At 38.0% G+C, this 23,762-nt stretch overlaps 1 protein-coding gene across 1 annotated transcript in view; it reads left to right on the top strand.

The window, feature by feature from the left end:
• The window catches only part of pinx1 (PIN2 (TERF1) interacting telomerase inhibitor 1), a 57,989-nt gene that overhangs the window by 12,188 nt on the left and 22,039 nt on the right, over window positions 1-23,762 (top strand). The window contains exon 7 of the mRNA XM_034017403.3: window positions 1,102-1,184. Within this exon, the coding sequence (XP_033873294.1) occupies window positions 1,102-1,184 (83 nt within the window). The remainder of the gene's footprint in view (window positions 1-1,101; window positions 1,185-23,762) is intronic.

Genomic DNA, 23,762 nt, shown 5'->3' with positions numbered 1-23,762 from the left:
TGAAATCATTGTAAATTGTTTTTTTCACTTCTCAAAGTAGTATATATTTTACTGTAAAGATGATGAACTCCGTTGCAACCGTTTTTTGAAAGTACAAAAAAATTGACAGGGGTCGCTGTCAGTCAACTCAGTGGTCCCTTAATAGGCTAGTGTAGTTTATTCACCATCAGTCATTTCGTCCTGTTCTGACAGATTCTCGCAGCGCTAGAATGCATTCATTTGTTTATAAATTACTGCATTTGCCAGCTACAGCACTTGTCGTTCAAAGCGCCTACTTTAAAATTAGCGGGTTAAGGTGTAGGTAAGCTTTTGCTGTTATAGGTATATACAGGACAGTTACTAGTTTGATTTGAAAATGGGGGACAAGAGGAAAACACTTAGAGTATTGGGCACAATACCCTGATCGACGAGTGAAGTCTCTGTGGCAGGACAAAGCGGGCCAGTCTGCCTTGCCTCCAGTGAGTCCAGCTGTGCTGAAGCAGGAGAGGGGTGGAGCTCAGAATAATAAGTGCAAGTTAGTTCTGTTCTACTATCTAATGTTTTATTCTGTGCATATTATTATTACTTGTAAATGTATGCTATAAAAGTCTGTGTAGTACACTTTGTAGTACCGTTTTTTATTTGTGTAGGAACTTTAGCTTTACAAGGTGTAGCTTCGCTGTGACCCAAAGTTATTTCAATTAGAATGTTGGTAACCGTGGTTTTGTTGCATGTTGAATATGATAAAGGGGTTTCTCTAAATGAGATGTTTCTCAGTGGCATAAAAAGTCAGTTTTTTTTTTGAAAGCATAAAGGTTCATTTCACCCATTCTCTGCTTGAACTGAAAAATAAAAAAAAACCCGGTAAACTCTTTAAAAAATAAACATTTATTAATCATCGATTTGGCAAAAAAAAAAAAAATAGAATAGCAGCAAGCCTATTTATATGTCATGGTCATCGGCTTTTTCATCATGTTGATCGCCCTAAAGTTCAATGTACAGCTGTGACGGGGAAAGTTTTTTACTGACATTTGCTTGTCAGAATCACTTTTTTAAACCTGTTTTGTATTTGTTTTCTGTTATGCAATGTAAAGATATATACAAGGATGTGTGTTTTTGTAGGAAAGGACCTGTCTAACCGAAGTGAGACTGACCTGGCCTGCATCTTTGGAAGGAGGCAGAAAAGGTGTAGAGATCTGGAAGAGGTAAGACATATTCATTTGAATATTTAATGAAAACGGTTTCTTTCTTTACTTCAATCTGGAATTTAACATCCGTCGTCTCTTACAGTTGGCCTTTAGTGAGCACCATAGCTGTCCAAATATCTAAGTTCTTTGGATTGTTCTTGTCAGGTATAACTTGTATCTTCTATGTTTTTAATTATACCTATATTATAGAATAAACCTTCAACACCAGTTATTCTGTATAATGAAACTACCCTCTTGGACACCTTTAAGTATGTCATCCTTCTCAAGGACTTGATTATCTGATGACCATTTTTATGCCTGCAGTTTTGGCTGTGAAGTGTGTTGGTATCATGTGATCTCACAGCACACGTAGCTGCTGGAGAGAAACCAATTGATTCAGCTCCCACATTCCCCTGGGTTCTCTGTAGGCCAGTGAGTGGGAAAGCTTGGAGTTGGATTGCATGGAGCAGTCATTATGCAGTTTCTGTTACTAGGTCTTTGAAAGATGTAGGGTCCTTGCCACACCCTAACTTTTGGGGGGAGAAATGTGTTTAAAATTCAGTATATGAAAAGGTGATAGTAAACTTTATTTATGGTAGATGGGGCCGTAAACAGTGCTGTGCCATTGTTTCATGTGAGATTTTTTTTTTTAAAACCAGGTGTTGGATGGATTTTGTCATTGCTGTTGTGGTTACTGTAGATCTGTTGCCGTACACCCAAAATAGTTTTTTTATGATGTAATATCTTAAGAATTAGAATGAAATCTTAGACGGCACCAGCCAATAGCACAATTCTTTTCATCCGATCATTTGAATTATATTTATTTTGAAACACTTATTGTTATTGAACATTGGCCCTGATTAATTAGTATGCATTATTTTTACACCAACAGAGATTGGTGTAAAAAACTACTTGTTATCCCCCCTGGGTATGCGTATCCCTGGTGATGTGGGGTATAGTGGAGGCAGGCCGATGTATGTAACGCCTTACAGCTTTGCATATACAGCAGAGAACTTGTCCAATTACGCTGGAACTTGCTAAGGATGTTCTTTAGCACAAATTGAGTGGTGTTACAAGTTAGCTTCTATCTTGTATCAAAGCTTCTATCTGTGTCACACTTTTTACATAGCTCTAGAACTGCCTATGCAGTTATGATAAAATTGAAAAGGACATCAGAATCAGGGGGGTACATGGAGGTGTCTGTCTGCTTGTCTCTTAAACTAACATTTACTCAATTTTTATCTGCTCTAATTTCATATTTACAGTCGTGGCAGGGGATAAATATAATTGACATGCTTGTTTTAATAAGTTATTTCAGCGAGTCTGTTTTTAAAAAATATAAAAGCATCACACTGACTATTTTTCCATGTATGGTAGACTTCTGGTGAGTTCTGACGTTCTAAGTGGGGGCACTGAGGGTTAACCTACACTGCCCAAATTATTGAAAACATTTCTCCATTCAGTTTTCTTTTTAAAGTGTTTGGCTAAAAAATAGGATGCATAATCCATATAGTTTTAAGTGCCCTACAGAGATGCAAAAACAATGGCAGCAGCACCAGCAAAATCTGAAATTGGAAACATCTGCAATCCTTTTTTTCCCCCCTTGTTTTCACCAACAGAAAGCCAATGAAAAGATAGAAAATAATGAACTGGGATTACAATAGTTTCTCAGGAGAACTTATGTATGCTGAAGGAGAGGGAAGTGGGGGGGCAGCTTTTGTTTTCCTAATTTTTTTTTTATATATATATAACATAATATGTGTGTGTTTTACAGCGAGTTGCTGTAATTGTATGATCGAGAGAAAGCACTACCAGTTGAACTTCCTTGAAAAAAGTCCCGTCTCCCCCCCCAGTTGGAATTTCCTTCCTCCATCCAGCTGCGTTTCCTGATGGGGCCTTATCGCTGACAAAAACGCTTGCAGATAACCGTGGAGGGAGATGCGGGCGGCCCTTACCTTACCCACTGAACAACATGTCTCTGGCTCCAGCCTGAACTGCAGCTGTTTATTTACACAAGGAGCCTTTCAGCGCTGTTGCTGCAATCACCCCTCTTTGATTTGGTTACGTGGACATGGATAACACTTGTTTCAACTCTGTTTAATACACTGACTAGTACATACCTGGAGAGACGGGTGGGAGTAGGGCAGCAGCTGGTTCTTTCCTCTGCCTCTGGGATAAGCTGCACTGGAGTCCTGCATCGGGTCATGTACCCGTGGGTTGGGTTCGGGTTGGAATGTGAACTTTTTCACAGTTCGGGTGCGGGGTCTGAATTTTTACCAAAAACGTTTTCTGTCATTTCAGCGTACTCGTCTGTAACCCTTTCCCAAATAACGTATTAGAAAGTAAATGTATCTGTATTTCCTGCACTAAAGCAAAAGGCGATATGGAGGAGTCAGCTGACTAAGCAGTGTTCTCTGTTTGTTTTGCCGCTTGTTTGAAACAAAAGATAGCTCAGGGTTTATATTGTGTAGTGGATAACAGTTAAGAGGTAAATCAGAAGTGTGGAATTCTTTTGGAATCATAGTGAATGAAAAGAATGAACATGTGACTGGATTTGTTGCTTGTAAAACCTGTCGTTATATTTTTGTGTAGGACAGCCACAAAACAGGTACATCATCTGGTGTTACAGATGTTACTCCCTTTCAACTGGTTGCACAGAAGTAATGGGCAGGTATTTTATAGTAAAGTACAGAGTTAATATTTTACTGTGTTAAAATATATCCAGACCACTCGAGAAAGCTACCACACTGTATAGCCTATTGTACAAACACAATCCGTGGAGAATGGTAGAGGTATCTGTGTGTGAATGTGAGAGAGTCAGTCGACGCAGGCAGTAGGTAAAGGACAAACACTTGTGGGTTTGGGTCAGATTGCAGGTCTTATTAAAGCGGGTCGGGTCACGGGTATGAAGACAGTGTTGCAGCGGGTTCGGGTCGGAAGTGAGTTGTAAAAATCGGACCCGTGCAGGACTCTGAGCTGCACTGTCTCTGTATATGGTGTGTAAACGTTTAGACAAATGGTGCTGCTGGTGTGGTGGAATAACTTTCCCAGTCTCCCCATGTTTGTGTGCTAGCGTCAGATGAATTGCCATGAATACAGTTCCCCAAATGCTCCCTTAAGCACATGAGAAATAACCAAATCGTTTCACAATTAGTTCTGAATGAGTTAGACAATGGTCTTGCACCTTTTTCTCATTTTGCACATTCTGTTCTTGAAATATGTGTGTATTCCACACTGTTAAATCACAAGAATCTTAAAGTGCAAGTAGAGACAAACATTTTGGATGTGGGTGCACCATTTTAAAGAAATTGGGAAAGGTGGTGAGGTGTCCCATGATGGCAAGGAAGAAGTCTCCTAAAGCACAGGTGTAAATAGCTAATTGCACATGGGAGTTGAGGCAGCATTCTATCACCACATTGGATATATTACAGTAAAAGCCAGTATGCAAATACAGTCAACCTCGGTTAACTCGAGTGGTGGATAACTCGACACCTTCGCTTAATTCGACAGACAGTCTTGGTCCCGAATTATTTTTTCTATGTAGAAATATATGCATCCTGCCTCCTCAATTTAATTCGACTCCACGCTTTTCTCGTAACTCGACAGTTATTACTGGTATTGAAGGGATAAAAATTAAAAAGATTAGTGGATAACTCAATGTTGTCGTTTCATGTGACTGATATAGTTCTCCAAAAAAGCAGATGAATCGATTTTATTGACGTTATGAAAGGGGGGGGAACCTCAGTAGTACATGTGTAGCTGTGAATTACTGTGTAACATTGCTATTAACACTTTAAAAAGTATTGTGCATATTAAATTGATTGATTACATCAGTTTATGCATAAAGTAATTAAATATATTATATTTTTTTACCTTATTCGTGTTGATTTGTACCAGTTGGGGGTCAAAGCAAAGTCCCCCCCCAAACAAGTTGTTTAAATCCATAAAAAGTAACAACCAATCAAGAACAAAAAAGTTATCACTGTCCACAGCACTTTAGTAACAAGAGTGTTGTCCATGGCTTATATTTTAATTGTGTTAAGGAACATGATGGTGTCCACATTTTGTTATAATTTAAGCGATGATTGGCACTTGCTTACAATCTGCCCAGCATTCCTGAATACCTGCTCACTACCTGACGTTGCCGGGATGCTTAATACTTATGACAAAAGATCAAACTTTTGGAACAAGGGGGCTCCCAGTTAGAGTCCAGGCTAATCCTTTGCCGACTGAGGACGGGAGCTCCCAGGGGGCGGCGCACAATTGACTGAGCGCCGCGGGGGGGAGGGAGGGTTGAGGTTGGCCAGGGTGTCCTCGGCTCACCGCGCACCAGTGACCCCTGTAGTCTGGCCGGGCGCCTGTGGGCTTGCCTGTTAGCTGCCCAGAGCTGCATTGTCCTCCGACTTTGTAGCTCTGGGTGGCTGCATGTTGAGTCTGCAGTGTGTAAAAAAAGCGGGCGGATAACGGCACGTGCTTCGGAGGGATTAATTGGACACTACTAAATTGGGGAGAAAATAACAAAAAACGAATTAGCGACTACTAAATTAAAAAAAAAAAAAAAGAAAAAACTTTTGGAACGATCTTGGTTGCTTCTCTTCATTTTTACTCAGGGGTAGTTCACATGAATAAATGCAGATTTTGTTTGAAGTTGAGTATCCCAAACATTACTTTATTTACTTTCTTGCCGTCTTACTTTAGAAAACAATTGCCAAACATCAGAAGGCATTGTAGCTCAGTCGATATAGTATTTGTAGTTCTAGCACAATGCTCTTAACTTGCTCTGTTACTTTGAAGACTCCTGCACAGATCCAATCCCATCAGTAAACACTCACAGGGGGCGGGGCAGGGGGGAGAAGGTGAGCTCAATCGCATGCAGATTCAGTGAGTCAGGCCTGAGGGGAGCAGAGAAGCTCTGCGCTTAATGCAAAAAATAATTGCTGATTCCAATTTTTAGTAAAAGCTTTTATTTTTTTTATTTTTTATTTTTTTATAAACCCTTTACACAAAAACGATGTACAGGCTTGACTATTGATAGTCGTCAAACGATACGATGCATCAATAAATACTGAAAACGGTTCTTTCATTCATTTGCAACTACCAAGTGCAGCTGGTTACAGTTTATAATGAGTGAGAAGCAAAAAATTAGTTCTTGTTAAATTGGCTTTAAAGCTCAGGTTATTCGGGATAACAAGCTTGTCAGCAGAACTTTCAAAGTGCATGCTTTTGCATGCGAAACAATCGACAATGTTTGATTTGTGTGAAACTAAGTTTGTTTATTATTTTTTGTTCAGAGTTAATTCTCCATAATGTACATTTAACTTTTGCTATTTTAAGCTATCAAATTAGACAGTACAAGCCAATACCTAAAAATAGTCCACAGTTTGTGGCTGGATTGTTTTCGTAAAAATAATGCTGTAGTTATTTTATTAATTCTTATTTCAATCGAACTATACGATGTGTGAGCTGAACTGGACAGAGGATGTGCAGAAGTTCTCTGTGTTCTTCAGTGGCCATATTAAATGTTTAACTCAATACAGGTGAAGGGTTTTCCCCAAGATCATATTTTTTGCTTCTAGGTTGTTTTAGCTATTTCTGTAGGTCATTACTTTGAGGAGAAACTTTATCTGAATGATTTTCAAAACATTTTAGTGGTTGTCTTTTTGAAGAGAATTTTTTTTTTTTTTTTTGTAAATAGCATCCACTACAAACTCGAGCCCTGGAAATTAATAAAAACAAGTGTTCTTAAATTCATTATAAAATCCAGCTGTTGTATTTTTTAAATGGTCTCATTGAAGAAAATAGTGTGTGGTCATGGATGTCTCTCAGTATTTTGAATATGCAAGGCTAATGCAACAAATGCATAGTTTCTCAAATGCCTTAAATACCTCATTGTTCAAGTTTTTTTTTTTTTGGCCTTATTTTAAATATTAAATGACTGCTTGTCTGTGCATTTAGCTACTGTATATATAGATGCATCTATCGCTCTATACGACTGTACTATATATATCACTGTGTGCCCGTCTCTGTGCGTTGTGTCTTTTCTGTAACCACACAATTACTCAAGCCCAAGATAAATGACGAGCAGCCAAAAATCAAAAGCTGAGGCGCTGTTAAATGAAGGCGCTTGGCACTTTTCTATTCTCCTGCTTATCGGTGGTGAAAGTTGCCCCCGGCTGTTTGCTCCTCAGGGGTTTTGTTAGGGACCGCTGTGGCGCTGAAGGGAGCACGTTTGATTTATCTCCCTTCCTCTCTCCTTGGCCACTTCAGCGGGCCAAAAGAGCCGAGTTGGCTTTAACGTGCCGTCGTTAGAGACTCGGCATTAGCTGAAATAAACTATCCTGCCTCCCCGTGAAAAATGTCCCCTGATTGGCTAATTAATCAGTCAAAGGGGAATGACATGGCTCTCGGCTTGAGGGACCCAAGCTGATAAGTAAACAGGCCTGCTGATAAATGGTTTCCCAGTGAATTCATATATCAAGAAAACTTAGTCGTTTTTTAAAACTGCTGTTTGCATGAAAGGTAGATTGCAATGCTTTTTCTTTTAACATCTTCATTTATTATTATTATTATTATTATTATTATTATTATTATTATTATTATTAGGCTAAATTTAAAGTACTGGCTATTAGGTGTGTTTGTTTTTATATTATGTTTTAAAGTATATTAAGTTTGTTATTGTATGTTATACCTGTTCAACCCAGAGCAAAATACTATAATTTCTGTCTATTTTAAGTGACTAGATAGATAACTCCAGTATTGGAAAGTAAGGGAGGTTTATCTGGTACTAATTTAGCTGTTAACCTTTTAATTGATTTGATTTGATTTGATTTGATTTGTAAACTTGACTATTTGCATAATGCTCTTAATTTACTACTAATTTTGGTTCAATATGATCGTTGACTGCTGTGTTTTAAAATATGCATTCCATTACTGGTGCTGCCACTGACTAATACGGTATCCCCTTGTTAGACTTGGTCAAGGTATCCTATGTAAATATATCACAATCAAGGAAACAAGTATGAATTGCCTTTTTATGAAAATATTGCAGCATGTAGTTGAGAAAAAAAAAACCTGTTCTCTGATAATGGTGGCATCACATGGCCCTTTTTTAAAATGTATTTTTATCTTGGATTCCTAGTCTCTTTACATGGCTTTGTTGCTAGTCATGGCTGTAGTACCTTAAGGTGGGACAAATATTTAATGAGCTCTCCACAAGAGGTGCTACCTGAGTCTTAGATTAGAGCAATACAAAAACAATTATTTAACCTTAATACTCTAGTTGTGAAGCAGCATCTACTTTCCAGTGACATCCTGTTCTATTGATTTTTGGAGCCTCAATGGAGCAGGGGTGTGCAATTTGTATCTCCCAATGCCCAGGACAACAAGATTTGCCTTTTTTGCCTGTTGGACAAATTTAGTTTTTATTTATTTTTCCTATGTTCATTCTGTTGCTAGAAATACACTCTGGCAGGGCCAGAATACCCTATACTCAAATGACGCTATAGCGTGGGGCCCACGCGAGGGCGATGTTTTTGGGGACATTAAAAACTGCATGTGGACAGCCGGGCCCACACGCACAGGACGAGGGGCACACAGAAGCTTGCTTTCGGTTCATTTTTTTTCTTTTATGACGGCTGTGCATTTCTTAATCAATTTTACAGCATACCTCTCATGCAAGCAGCATCCTGCTAATGTACAATACCAAATGCCCCACACCCTCTACCTCCTGAGAGAGATCCATCCCTAGTCCTACGTCCGAGGCATCAGTCTGCAGGATAAAGTATATAAATCAGGCTCAATTTATGCATTAATTTATTTCAGTTTTAGGGCCAATTTAAAAACCTGTCTTGTCTCAAATGTGCACAGTATGCCTGTTCTACATTTCAGAAACTTTCCTTTTTAATTGGGGTGTTGGAATTTAAAAAAATAAAAAAGGCAGGTAAAGGTAAACATGTGTAATGCGGGAGGCTGCCCTTCTGCAGCCAGCAAGGGTTTAAGTCTAGATTGTTTGTTTCTCTACCTTTTTATTGCAACCCAAAAGTTTTTAAAACAAAAAAGAAGTAAAGGACAGTCCGAAAAGTTAACATTTTTTGTTAAAATAGATTTGTTTTATTCTATTGAATGCAACGCTACTACTGGTCTGTAGAAGGGATCTACCAACAGGTTTTGAAAAAAAAAAAAAAAGTTTTTGTTTAGCGTGTATATTGTTTAGCGTTTTTGTGTGTGTGTGTATATATATATATATAAAATATACACCTTCAAAAGTTTGTCCGCCACACAATAACAGTGCTGTATTCAGTCTGTGTTCAATGAATGTGAAAATGTGTATTAATAAAGTGAATACACTTAGAGAACACAAAAAAACATACCAGCACAATGCAGTGGTGCACTCGCTGTCTGATTACTAACAATCCAGTGTTCCCAGCATCATTGCACAAACCACGCTATGTAAGTGCCTAATCATGCGAGATGGGATCAGATCCAGATTCAAAAACATGTAGTCCGTTTGCCCCAAAGTGATTCTTATAAGCGGATTGCTTGATTCTTACAGGCAGAGTATTTTAGCATGGTTAGTATAGGAATGATTTTGTCTTGGTGGTTTTGATCACTATATGCGGTTGATTTCTTATGTCGCTAATTCTTAAACGGAGTGCATGGTAGTAAAATATGACTGATAACCTGCTCAGTCCGCTGCAGTTGGTGCTGCTGCAATGCAAGCTTACTGTATAGCAAGCAGCGATGAAATAAACAACTTATATTTTAATTCCCTTTTATATTAATTACCTGTAAAAAATAATAGGATTTTCAATCCAATATAAACCTTTCTTCGGTAATGTGTTTCAAACCTTTGCATGTCGAAATTTACCCTTCGTTGCAGTCCTATTCATCCCTAATTGATTGATTTCACTGTTAACCAAACCAAAATCCTACAAGTTATATTCTACTTTTGAGTGACGGGGATATTTTCTAGCATTTTGTCCCTTGGGCAAGTTTTTTTTCCAAAATTGCACAACCCTGATGGAGGTCTTAAGCAGCCTGTCCGATGTTCTCCATCTGTCTGTGTCAGAACTGTAGAACCACTACTGGTGGTGTTGTGTTTTTTTTTTTTTTTTTTTACCTCTTGACATCATATTTACAAATTGTTCTGTGAGTGTCTTTTTTAATGTATTTTTTATTTCAGTTTTATTTTCTTCTGGTGGCTGATTTGTTTTGTCTTTGGCCATTGCCCTTCCATGAATGCCCTCATTTCTATAGTGAGTGAGTTTCAAAACAGTATTTAGCAGTGGTACAGATACAGTATGTTCAGTTAGGATGGTGTTCATTAGAGCAGTGGTGTGGAAACGTTTTATATGCTGAATTTTGTTGAACCCCACGCTGACACACATTAAAATGTTAGAACTTAACTTTATATTTTGTTTTGTTTTCCGGATTTAATGTAATCGTGTATCCTAGGATCCTAGGTTTAACCACAAAATGTCTAGATTTAGCTAAATACATAAACACATTCTTGCAAGTTTTGAAAATTGTACTTTTATATATAATTTTATATTTTTTATAACTGTTAAATGCGTATCATAAATTCAACATTTCAAAATCGGTCTATAAATCTCTAACTTGAGGAGTCAACATTTAACTGACATGTTAAATCTTGGTTTCTGACAAATCGTGAATTTTAAATTTTTTTTACACTTGGTGAGTCAACAATCAACAATTTTGCCAGCTAAATCTGAATCTAAATGAGCCCATTTAAGCCTTTGATTTGGCATGCATGCTGCAGAGCTGCCCGCCTCCTCTGCATACTACAATGCCAAAGAAGTACAGTTTTCAAAACTTTTAAGAATGTGTAACATTTATGTATTAAGCTAAATCAGAACTTTTGTTAAATCTAAGAAAACATAAACGATTTTACATTAAATCTGGGAAAAACACTTTAAATATTAGTGTGTTTTTTTGGATGTACACTTGACACCCCATATATGGAAGCTGCCATTTCACCTCACTCCAGTGCAGTTTCACTGACATTCGCCACTTCAAACATCATTTCTCCGGTTCTACAAGTCCTAGAGTGATCCTCAACGGCTCATTTGAAAGGTATTAACTTGGACTAATTTGCTGTCGTATGTATGTATGTATGTATGTATGTACGCATGTACTTTGCGCACCACTACATCAGATCATCGAGTCCATCACAATTATAAAAGGGGGTGGATCATGTTTCCAGTTGTACTGGCCTTTTCCCCGACTTTCACAGCTTCCATACAACTTTGGATTTTGATGTCAGATTTAAGAAACTAAATATGGATTGGAATGCTGAGTTCTTAGATAAGTTGTTCTACATATCCTATTCTGTCCAATTTCTTAGTTATTATATACAATTGATTCTGACACTCGTGTCTCATGGGCAAGAGCCAGCAAAAAGGTCTTGTATCAGAACATACTGTAAATATGTATTTCTTTGTCATACACACCATGGCTTTAGGGTACTCTGATTTATAATATTGAATGATGCTGTAAATATTAATTTAATGCCGCAGTTGTGCTACAGAAATAACATACTTCATACTAGTAAATTCTAAATTCATTAGTTATTAAATACATTGCTTAAAATAAACAGATTTATTTAAAAACCTAATTTATTAATCAAGTTTTTGTATTGCGACAGTTTAAAAAGACAAATTTATATATATATATATATATATATATATATATATATATATATAATAGATAACAAAAAGATTAAATATATTTGTGAATTAAACACTTTTTTTGTATGGTTTGGCTTTTAAAGCTTATCTGTGCTTTGCAGGTAGTGCATGTGGTTGTATACTTTTTTTTTTCTTTAAGAAGAAATACCCCCGACCCCTATTTCAGATTTTGAGCTGGAAAATACACTGATAACAATGACAGACTGTGGCTATTTGTTTATTCACAAATGTTTTGCAACTTGATTACTGAACTTTTGTTTTCTACAACTGATAAGAAATGTTAAATATACACAGCATACTGATTGGACTAGAGATAGGACCCATAGTTACTGAGAACCTCCAGAAACCAGTTGAGTTATTCAAAGCAGCTTAAACGGTTAAACGGTGCTTAAACGGTGAAGAGAAACTATTCCATCTAAATTCTGTATGAATAATTCTGCGCACATGCAGAAATATAGATACGATTGCCTGTTGCAACAGATGTAAGATAACTAGGTGAGGACGAGGAGCATTGATCTCACTGATTTGTTCTCTGTACGTTTGCATCTGCTGTGGCATAATAACCTGATACTGAAGCTCTCCCTATTGAGATGCCCCTGAATATTGCTTTAAATTACATGGTAGCTGCTAGTCATGTTTTTGCTTACCTTTTCCCCAAGCCCAGCTATGAAATTAGAAGGCAGGTCATTTCTTAGTGGTACACATGCACTAGACAGAAGATCATTTTCTAATTTTGAGTTTCTAAAAAGTTCCTTCAAGATGGAATAAAAAATGATTGCTGTTTATTCTTTTGAAGTTGGTATTGTTCAATGAATGGTAGAATGACATTCCAAACACAGCAGCATTCAAATGTGCCCGCTGTTGAATGCGCAATCAATCCCAGGGTAAAATTTTACTCCTCTTAGTTGGGAGAATACGGTTATGTTTTGCTGGTTAGCCCTGGAATTGCAAGTAGGGGGTCTGAGATTAAAACAGGCAGCAAGCAGTGTCAAGCTTCTCCCCAGGAATTCTGTAGAGCCGGGCGGCAGAACATTATAGCCGGCAGCACTTTTAACGGAAAAGTAAACTTGCCTTACCTTATAATATAATATGACAAAGAATTTGAATAATGTGTTGTCTTTCGTTGACTATACCTGGTTGCGCTTTTTTATGTTCTACATTTTCTTTTGAATTTTTTATTATGGTAAATTACTGTGCTTATTTAGGCACTCTACGATTTGACTGGGGAAAGATAACAACATTTGCACTTCCTTTTTAGCTTAATTATTGAGCTTATTGCTTCATTTAAATTGTTTTCTTTTGTTAAGTTTTCAGGGCATTTTGTTAATGCACGTCTATTTTTGTTTTTCGCTGTTCTACATTTTTTGAATGCAACTGTTCATTTTAACCTTTTTTTTTTTTTTTTTTTTAACACAACGGTACTCACAAACGTTTGGTCACCATCATAACTGTTGCATGAAACCAGAGTGAAATAATCAAGCACCTCTGCACTTAAGCATTTGTATATCAGCTGACAAGTGTTCAGCTGATATCCCATCACTACTTTCTTTTTAAAGGTGTACAGCCTCTATATATGAACCCCCAATATCTCTCTCTATCACCTTGGTACATATTGTTATGATGTCACAACAAAAGGAATATGCTTTTTTTAATGTGTCTGTATAGCTATTATGTACTACATATCACCTTACAGTACAATATGACAATAAAATGGACTGAATGATAATACCTGAAAATAATCGCAAATATAGTATTAGGTGGTGGATTGCACCGACCACCGGCTTATTTTGACCCCCTGCATTCATTGTCGCTATTTTTGCTTTGAAAATAATCGGTTATTTTTTTAGCAGTCATTTTTAACGTTTTAGCCTCTCGAAGTGCTTAACACAGAAAACCCGCCCTTTCAGCTCTCTGATTGGTTAAATGTTGTGTCAAGACGTAACACAGCTGTCATGTGGTTCCAAATTTTTTTTTTTCACGCAGCAACGGTCTGCTAGAAGCACAATCAATCCTTATTGTTAAAGGCACAGTAGCATCTGCAAGACGGGCGGATCAGGTTTTTTCAGCCGGGCTGCGACGGACACTTTGCCGGGCGGCCTGTCTGGCTGAAAAGGCCTGGGGAGAACCTTGCAGTGTGTTATTGCTTTCATGCTGAACCTGTAGCTGTCTGCATTGGATGACTTTTGCAGTGTGATTCGGAAGCTTTATAGGTCCTGTGCTTTCCTCTGCTCGTGAAGCGTCACGTTGATCCTATTAGGGAAACTGACATGCTGGCAATGAAGTCTTTCTGGTCTTTCCACCGGTCATGCATGCACTTCAAAACACAGGATTTTCACAGCCATCCGCATGCAAAGAGATGGCATTTTAATACTTCCCTTTATTACACAACTTTATAATTAAACTTCAAGAATTTATTCAGCTTAACCTCGGTTCTGCTAAGAATCCTCTACTTCTTTGGGAAGTCACTAAGTGTTTTTTGAGAGGTAACTGCACTGCATTTTCTTCTAATATACACGCTTCTAGAAACAAACAAAATTATTAACCTTGAAACCCAAATTCAAATCTTAGAGAAAGGACAGATGCAAGCTTTTTCTGATGATAGAGCAAAAAAAAAATAATGCTCTCAAAACTGAATTTAAAACCCTGACATTATCTGGAGCAGAATTCCTCATTCATCGCACAAAGCAAAATTATTATCACGGGGAAAGACCTAGTAGATTGCTGGCTTTGAGACTGACGCATAATGAATGTTTGGCGGCAGTAAGTGCGATTAAAACAGTAAATAATGTATTGGTTACGAAACCTAAAGTTTTTAAATTAATAAGGCCTTTCAAGAATAGCACTCCCAATTTATTTATTTATATATATTTATAGTCACCTCCAAAATTATTGGCACCCTGTGGCAGGACAAAGTTGTCCTGCCCCTTTAATGGAAGGGGTCACGTGATGGGCGACCATTCTGGCTCTGGAGTGGAGCTACAGACCAGAGCTGGAATGGCCGCCAATTAAACACATGAGCCCAATCACCAAATTGGGGGATTATATTAATTGTTTAATTGGCCCAGCTGGCCAATATAAAGCTGGCCATGCTGCAGCACGGGGGAGAGGGAGGAGAACAAAGGAGAAACAATGAAGAGCTGGGGCCTGTGTGTTTGCTGGTTTTCATAACTGAGTTTTGTATTTTTAGTTTAAGATATTTCTGTTGTGTTTAAATCTTTGTTTTTGCCATTGTGCCCTTTATTTTGCCGTGTGGCATTTCTTTGTTTTATTTATGTTTTGGTTTATTAAAAATAAACCCCCATTTCTAAAATACTCTGCCTCTGAGTCTTGAGAACGCCAGTATCCTCTACCATCCTGTCACACACCCATGATAAAGATGAGCAAAAAAAGCTGTATAAAATACACAGGTAATGAGCTATATTTTATGCTCAAATATATGGGAATACCATATTCTTTTATTCTAATACAATTGCTCAGAGTTTTTTATTAACAAGTAATAAAATGTTTTCTCAAAAAGATAGGTGTCAGAATTATTGGCACCCCTAAAGATTCTTATAAATAAAATCAAACAAAATTAAATCTGCATTAACATTCTACTTCTTTAAGTTCATCTCAGTCTTAAGGAACTGTATTGTGGCCTTCCATGGCTTCCTGTTTCACTGGTATATATAAATGAGGTAACACGCATATGAAATCCATTTGCCATCCATCACCAATGGTAAAGGCAAAGAACTCACAAATGAAAAGAGACAAATGGTTGTTGACCTTCATAAATCAGGCAATGGGTACAAAACAATAGCTGGAAAAACTAAACTAAATATACCACTTACCACTATTAGGGCAGTAATTAAGAAATTCAAAACCACTGGAACAGTGGTAAACTTGCCTGGTAGAGGACGCAAGTGTATCTTGCCCCCACGCACAATGAGGCAGATGGTTCGGGAGGCAAAGGGAAATCCAAGGGCCACAGTTGGAGAATTTCAGACTTGGTTGCATCTTGGGGTCACCAAGTCTCCAAATCTACAATTAGACGCCACCTCCATGCCAATAGGCTATTTGGAAGGATTGCCAGAAAAAAAGCCTTTATTGAGAGCAACCAACAAACGTAAGCGCCTGGAGTTTGCTAAACGGCAATGGCACCGATTGGAACCGGGTGCTATGGTCAGATGAGACGAAAATAGAGCTCTTTGGTCACGCCTACCAGCGGTGAGTTTGGCGTCAAAAAAAGGATGCGTGTGCAGAACAGAACCTCATACCTACTGTAAAATTTGGTGGTGGATCTTTGATGTTATGGGGCTGTTTTGCTTCCACTGGTCCTGGGGCCCTTGTTAAGGTCAATGGCATCATGAACTCTACCCAGTACCAGGACATTTTAGCCAAAAACCTGGTTGCCTCTGCCAGGAGGCTGAAACTTGGCCGCAAGTGGATCTTCCAGCAAGACAATGACCCCAAGCACACATCAAAATCCACAAAGAAATGGTTAAATGACCACAAAATCAGGGGGCCAATAATTTTGGAGGTGACTGTGTGTGTGTATATATATATAATATAAAAATAATTAGCTCAAAGAGCCAGCTGCCCTTAATGTTTAGATATGTTTTACATATCTTTCATTAGAGACTCAGGGCTCAAAGTTGGCCAAATTCCTTAGGGACATCTGGCTCCTAGATTTAAAAATTTGGTCACCAAATAAAAATTTAGAGGCCAAGTAAATACTCTTAGTTAAAATATTTCAGTGACTTCAGTTTTCCACCCATTGATTAAATCTACACTCTAGTGGTTTTTATTAAGCAACATATATTTAATTAATTACTTAAGTCACTTCAAATGGCACCCCAAACGCTTTGGATTTCAGTTTAGCATTTTATGGTTGCAGAACATATTATAACTTACTGTATAGAATATGGATATGAGATTTCCTGTAACCTGGGCAACAAGCGTGACTTAATCCACTGTAAAGCCGGCCTGAATATACAGTATTCAAACTGTTAAATCACTGTTCCAAATCAATCTGCCTGAAAAAATGTAAATATAGTACAGCATGCATTCACTTGTATAAATTGACCTTTTTCTGGTTTAGTAAAGAAAATCTCTGTTCTCGTTGTACGCACCCTATGAACGCTATCTGTCAATGTGGTAAGTGTATTCATTCTATAATTTAGTATAGCAAAAAAAACCCATCTATTAAGTAATGTTTGCAATGGCAATAGCAACTACTCTGGTTTTAATGACAAGTGGTAAATTTACTAAATTTGGCAGTGTGTCTGGCTATAAAATTAATTGGGATAAATCAACTCTAATGCCTCTAAATCTAGCTGCAAAGAATGCTGTGCTCCCTACTACAATTCCAATTGATAATAAATGTACATACTTGGGAATACAGATTCACCCTTCGCTGCAGCTTATAAACAAAGTTAATTATACTACTATATTTAACAAAATTAAACAAGACCTGCAGAGATGGTCTCCCTTGCAATTGGGCTTTTCAAGTTAGGGCTTTAAAAGCATAGACCAGTGTAGGTCAAAAGGTCAACTGGCGCAATTTGGAAGCAGTTATAGTTCGCCCACACAGATTACAGGACTTGTTATTTTACTGGCATCCCCAGGAAAAACCTACATTTTAAATTTGGCCCGATTTGTTGGAAATTCATTAAAAACTTGGTACGATGTGGAAAAATTTATGGGAGGTCCATTTAAATTTTCTTGATTGTCTCCTATTGGGAATAATAATCATTTACTGACAGGAGGTAAGCCTTTTATATACCCCGCTTGGTCAAATAGGGCTGTGTTTAGTTTTAAATATATTTTCAGGAACTCAAGGAAGACTTCTCTCTCCCAGGTTTTTCTTACTTTATGTAAGACTAAGATCTGCTTTGCGTGCCTATGGGGTCACTCGGATGTATGTCCTCACCCTTTGATAGACTGGTTGGTCACAGGCACCTGTTCACGGGGGTTAGTCTCAACTATCTATGGACCCTTGCTGAAACAAGCATGTAATATTCTACCAGTTACCAAAATTTGGGAAAGTGAAATGGAAAAGCTGGGTTTCTCTCCTGATTGGGACAATGTATGGAACAATACTTTCTCAGCTTCCAAGAACCCAGCTCACCAATTAATACACTTTAAACTTATTCATAAAGCATATGCTACTCCATACATACTTTTTAAAATGAAAGGTCCCCAAGTCTGCTCTGTGCAGTTTGTCTGACTGGTGCAGTGGACACATACCTACACATGTTTTGGGACAGTGTAGCTCAAAATATTACTGAGCTGACGGAGGTTCAGATCATAAAGAATCCGGTTGTATTTTTACCGAGTGATGACTCCTCTCAGGGCAGGATATCTCAACACCAGAGCAGGATACTTCTGGCAGGGTTAACCGCAGCCAAGAAATCTGTTTTACAGCTCTGGATAGATGCTACTCCTCCTATGACTGCTACCTGACTCTCTGACTTCAGAAGCATTGTTCTTTTGGAATGCTCCACGGCCTGGATTAATAAGGCACGCCTGACAACTATACAGGCATGGAGTGCAACTGCTGCCGATCTGGCTACGCTGATGATTAAATGACTTGGGCTTCCTTTTCGTTATTTTTATACTAATTTCTAAATTTGGTATGTAATTTTATTTTTAGATGTTTTATATATATATATTTATATATACACTACCGGTCAAAAGTTTTAGAACACCTCCATTTTTCCAGTTTTTATTGAAATTTACGCAGTTTAATGTCTCAATGTACTCTGAAATTAAAGCATAGAACAAATAAACAATTGGAGATAAAAAATAAATCATGGAATCGTTTTGTTTAACAAAATTTAATCAAAATTTTTTGACTCATCAAAGTAGCCACCTTTTGCAGATATAACAGCCGAACACACTCGTGGCATTCTTTCTACAATGGAAATCAAATATTGTTCGGAAAGTTCTGTTGCAGAAGTTCCCACAAATGTGTTGCACTTGTAGGTTGCTTTGCTTTCACCCTTCTGTCCAGTTAATCCCAAACCAGCTCGATGGGGTTTAAGTCTGGAGACTGTGCTGGCTATTCCATGATTTGAAGCCTACCGTCTTGTTCTTTTCTTCTAAGGTAGTTCTGACATAGCCTGGAGGTATGTTTTGGGTCATTATCTTGCTTTAGGATGAACCCCTGACCAACTAGGCGTATACCAGAGGATATTGCATGGCGCTGCAAAATGCTATGGTAGCAGTTTTGGTTCAGGGTGCCACTCACTCTGTGCAAGTCGCCAACTCTGGATCCAGCAAAAGAGCCCCAGACCATCACGCTTCCTCCTCCATGTTTGACAGTTGGAACCATCCTTTCGCCTACTCGACGGCGTACAAAAACCCTGCGTGATGAACCGAAGATTTCAAATTTTGATTCATCGGTCCATAAGACCTTCTTCCAGTCTTCAGTAGTCCACTGGCGGTGCTTCATGGCCCAGGCAAGCCTCTTTTTCTTATTTTGCCATCTTAGCAATGGCTTTCTTACTGCCACTCGACCTGTCAAACCTGCAGCTCGAAGTCTTCTCTTCACAGTTGAAACTGAGACTTGCTTACTTCGACCAGTGTTAAGCTGTGCTTGAAGCTGTTGTCCTGTGAGCCGCCTATCACGCAAGCTGTTGACTCTCAGAAACTTGTCTTCTGATTCTGTTGTGGCTTTGGGTCTGCCAGACCTCTTCCTGTCAGAGTCTCCTCCAGTTTCCAAGTGCCTTTTGATGGTGTAGGAAACTACTCACTGACACCTTGGCTTTCTTTGCAATTTCTCTAAAGGAAAGACCTACACTTTTAAGGGTTATAATGGTCTGTCTGTCTTCCTTTGTTAATTACCTTTTTCTTGCCATTATGAGAGCAATATACTACTTCCTGCAGTACAATACTGTCCAAATAATGCTTAAGAGGATGTAGTAACACAGTCTGTTCCAACACTGCTTTTATACAGACGGAGGGTTTGTAAGTAATCAACAAAAGTTGGGACACCTGTAGGAATTGTTAGCATCAACTTTCAAGGCTTAATTTACTTCCATTGCTGCAGAACAGCTGTAAGTTGTTAACCCATTACTTGTTCCCTGAAAAAGGCCTTTTTGTATAACTCTGAAATGTACAGTATTTTTCAGTTTTTGGTAACCTAAACATTTTTTTTTAACCAGTTTACCGCTTACCTTTGTACCATTTCAGGTTATTCACTGGACTTGAAGTGCTTAAATTTCAATAAAAACTGGAAATATGGGGGTGTTCTAAAACTTTTGACCGGTAGTGTATATATGTATATATTTTTTTTATATATATATATATATATTATTTTTTTATTTCTTATTAAACACTAAACTCTAAAATCAAATAATTAAACAGCCCTTTTGTCAAACAGAAGTTGATTCAAAGCAGCAAGTAGTGTGTTGGTCTCACCTCCTGACCTCTCTCACTCCCACTCTGGCTGGGGCACTAAAGGCATAAACAGCGAGTAGTGCCAAGGGGTGGGACTAGAGCCCACTCTCTCTTTGTAAGAGATTATTTTACCAAAGTATAAACCTGCAGAGTTGCAGCGCCTTGAATTTAGGAGGATGTTCTTTCTATCTTCTTGTCTCAGCTGGGTAATGTGACATCCACATGGTCCCTCTGGCCCTGGATCTCGCTCTGGAGTGTGGGGAGGAAGGGGTGATGGGTGAGGTCACACATCGTGTCACACAGGCTCTTGGCGGACTTGGTGTGTATCCAAGTCTGTTCGTTTATCCATTTGTGTCACACTAAAATGTTTTCATTAATGTGCTTACACATTCCATGGCAATTTCTTCTATTCTGTGTGTGTGTGTATATATATATATATATATATATATATATATATATATATATATATATATATATATATATATATATTACACACAGACGTGCTCAAATTTGTTGGTACCCTTACAGCTCATTGAAATAATGCTTCATTCCTCCTGAAAAGTGATGAAATTAAAAGCTATTTTATCATGTATACTTGCATGCCTTTGGTATGTCATAGAATAAAGCAAAGAAGCTGTGAAAAGAGATGAATTATTGCTTATTCTACAAAGATATTCTAAAATGGCCTGGACACATTTGTTGGTACCCCTTAGAAAAGATAATAAATAATTGGATTATAGTGATATTTCAAACTAATTAGTTCCTTTAATTAGTATCACACATTTGAAAGAAAAACATAAAAAAGCCAGACTGGAATTTGCTAAAATGCATTTTGACAAGCCACAATCCTTCTGGGAGAATGTCCTTTGGACAGATGAGTCAAAACTGGAGCTTTTTGGCAAGTCACATCAGCTCTATGTTCACAGACGAAAAAATGAAGCTTTCAAAGAAAAGAACACCATACCTACAGTGAAACATGGAGGAGGCTTGGTTATGTTTTGGGGCTGCTTTGCTGCGCATGGCACAGGGTGCCTTGAATCTGTGCAGGGCACAATGAAATCTCAAGACTATCAAGGCATTCTGGAGCGAAACGTACTGCCCAGTGTCAGAAAGTTCTGTCTCAGTCGCAGGTCATGGGTCCTCCAACAGGATAATAACCCAAAACACACAGCTAAAAGCACCCAAGAATGGATAAGAACAAAACATTGGACTATTCTGAAGTGGCCTTCTATGAGTCCTGATCTGAATCCTATCGAACATCTATGGAAAGAGCTGAAACTTGCAGTCTGGAGAAGGCACCCATCAAACCTGAGAAGAGTGGGCCAAACTACCTGTTAACAGGTCTCATTGAGAGCTACAGAAAACGTTTGATTGCAGTGATTGCCTCTAAAGGTTGTGCAACAAAATATTAGGTTAGCGGTCCCATCATTTTTGTCCATGCCATTTTCATTTGTTTTATTATTTACAATATTATGTTGAATAAAAAATCAAACGCAAAGTCTGATTTCTATTAAATATGGAATAAACAATGGTGGATGCCAATTATTTTGGTCAGTTTCAAGTTATTTCAGAGAAAATTGTGCATTCTTCGTTTTTTGTGGAGGGGTACCAACAAATTTGAGCACGTCTTTATATATATATATATGTATATGTATGTGTGTGTGTATATGTGTATATATATATATATAGTCATCCACTTCTACATCATTCTAATAGGTCAAATCTTTTAATTCAAGCCTTCCAGTTACTGGCAGAATGAAAAAGAAAAGCACACAAGCATTGATAATGAAGAATCAGTAACTGCAGGTTATGGGTATGGCGTAATCGGTATTGGCCAATCGCAATCACTGGATAACTGGATAAAGAGAAAGTTGTAGTTGGTAAAAAAGTAAATACAAACAATTAATGAAAATAAAGGAAGAAGCATAAATATAAATCAATATTGCAGTTATGAATTATTTTGAAGACTAGGAAAAAAATATATATGGAAAACTAAATAAAACAAATCAGAAGTTAGTGTTTTGTCTGTATTCTTTCATTACGAGTTTTAGATTTTATATAATGTATATGTGTGATTTTAAAATGTATTTTAAATCCTGGAAACTGTTTCCCACCAACTTGAAACCCGGTTTATTGATTTTCATATTTAACAGGAATTCCCTTACTCTAGCTTTTAACATTCCCTTTTTTGTGATGATGCTATTAAATTCATATTGTTCTCTATTTACTTGTCAACAGCCCAGCATGTTTAAAAACAACACTCATTAGCTTTGCATATCTACTCCGAAGTCTGCCAAGTATGCCAAACAGGTTTACAGTATCTTAAAATCTTTAACCGTCACAGACACAAAACCCTTGCTACCAGTGTTTTAGAGTTTAGCAAGACTGCACTACTTTCCCACTAAACGAGATGTTGATGGTGAAGTTAACACTAATTTGCGCTCAGATAACATCTAACTGCCCATCAAAAGAATGTTTACTTAGTGCTGTTGCTGAAACTGAAAACCGCCAGTGACAACCCCCTTGGCTGTGACAACATGTACTTTACAGCTCTGTTGTCCCAACGCTTTCTGACACATACCGATTATAGCAGACCTCCACTGGTCACCGTCTGTGGTCTGCAATGACTGAAAGATTGGTGTTTCTTAGTTACAAAGCATAGCAGGAATGCTGTTCTGGGTAGTTGCTTTGGGTGCAGCTAACCTCCTTAAGATTTGGAATTTCTAAGCTGTTTGTTACTTCAGGCTGTATTGAGCAGCTTTGATTTCTGTCATAAAGTAAGTTGAATTTTGATGTCTTTAGCGTTTCTGCTAGGAAAAACTGCTGCCCTTCACGACACAAAATGTCATCCTCATTCGTGTGACACCTGTCCACTCTTAAAGCGATACACGAAAAATAAGAAAAAAATAGGCCTATGTGGGGGGGTGGGGGGGAACTCCCCCCCCCAAAACGAATTCCTTTCACTTAGCAGCCTTATTTTAATTTGTTTTATAACAATTTTTATTTAACTCATATTTCGCTTCATAATTTCAAATTCAAATGTTTTACACAATAGTTCTTGGCGTAACTGCAAACTACAGGTGTAACATCAATGTGAATTACAACATTTTGTACTGAAAAGATAGGAGGGTGTGCAACTTACATAAGACTAGACTGACAGATCTAGACAAGAGAACACCATAAATAAACTGCACTTGCTTTTATGCTTTCAACGAACATGCGAGGCACAGAATCAGCCGGGGCAACGAAAGGAGGGGTCATGAATTGAATCGGCCTATCATTGACTTGCTTTGTTAGCAAGCATGCGCGAAGACAGGAACTGCCGAATCACTCCTTCTCATTTGATTTGCCTGTGCCTTTTAAGGGAGACGCTCTCGTTAGTGCCAGTCAATGTTTATAGCTGCCCGTCAGTTACCTTTTGCTGTCAGTCGAACTGATGGCCGGATTCAGTTTCTGCCCGTCAAGTAGCTGACAGCTATTTACCAGTTAATGGAAACGCTGATTCTTG

This window comes from Acipenser ruthenus, chromosome 6 (assembly GCF_902713425.1).
Source record: "Acipenser ruthenus chromosome 6, fAciRut3.2 maternal haplotype, whole genome shotgun sequence".
Lineage (NCBI taxonomy): Eukaryota > Metazoa > Chordata > Actinopteri > Acipenseriformes > Acipenseridae > Acipenser > Acipenser ruthenus.
This window is presented reverse-complemented; position numbering and strand designations above follow the sequence as displayed.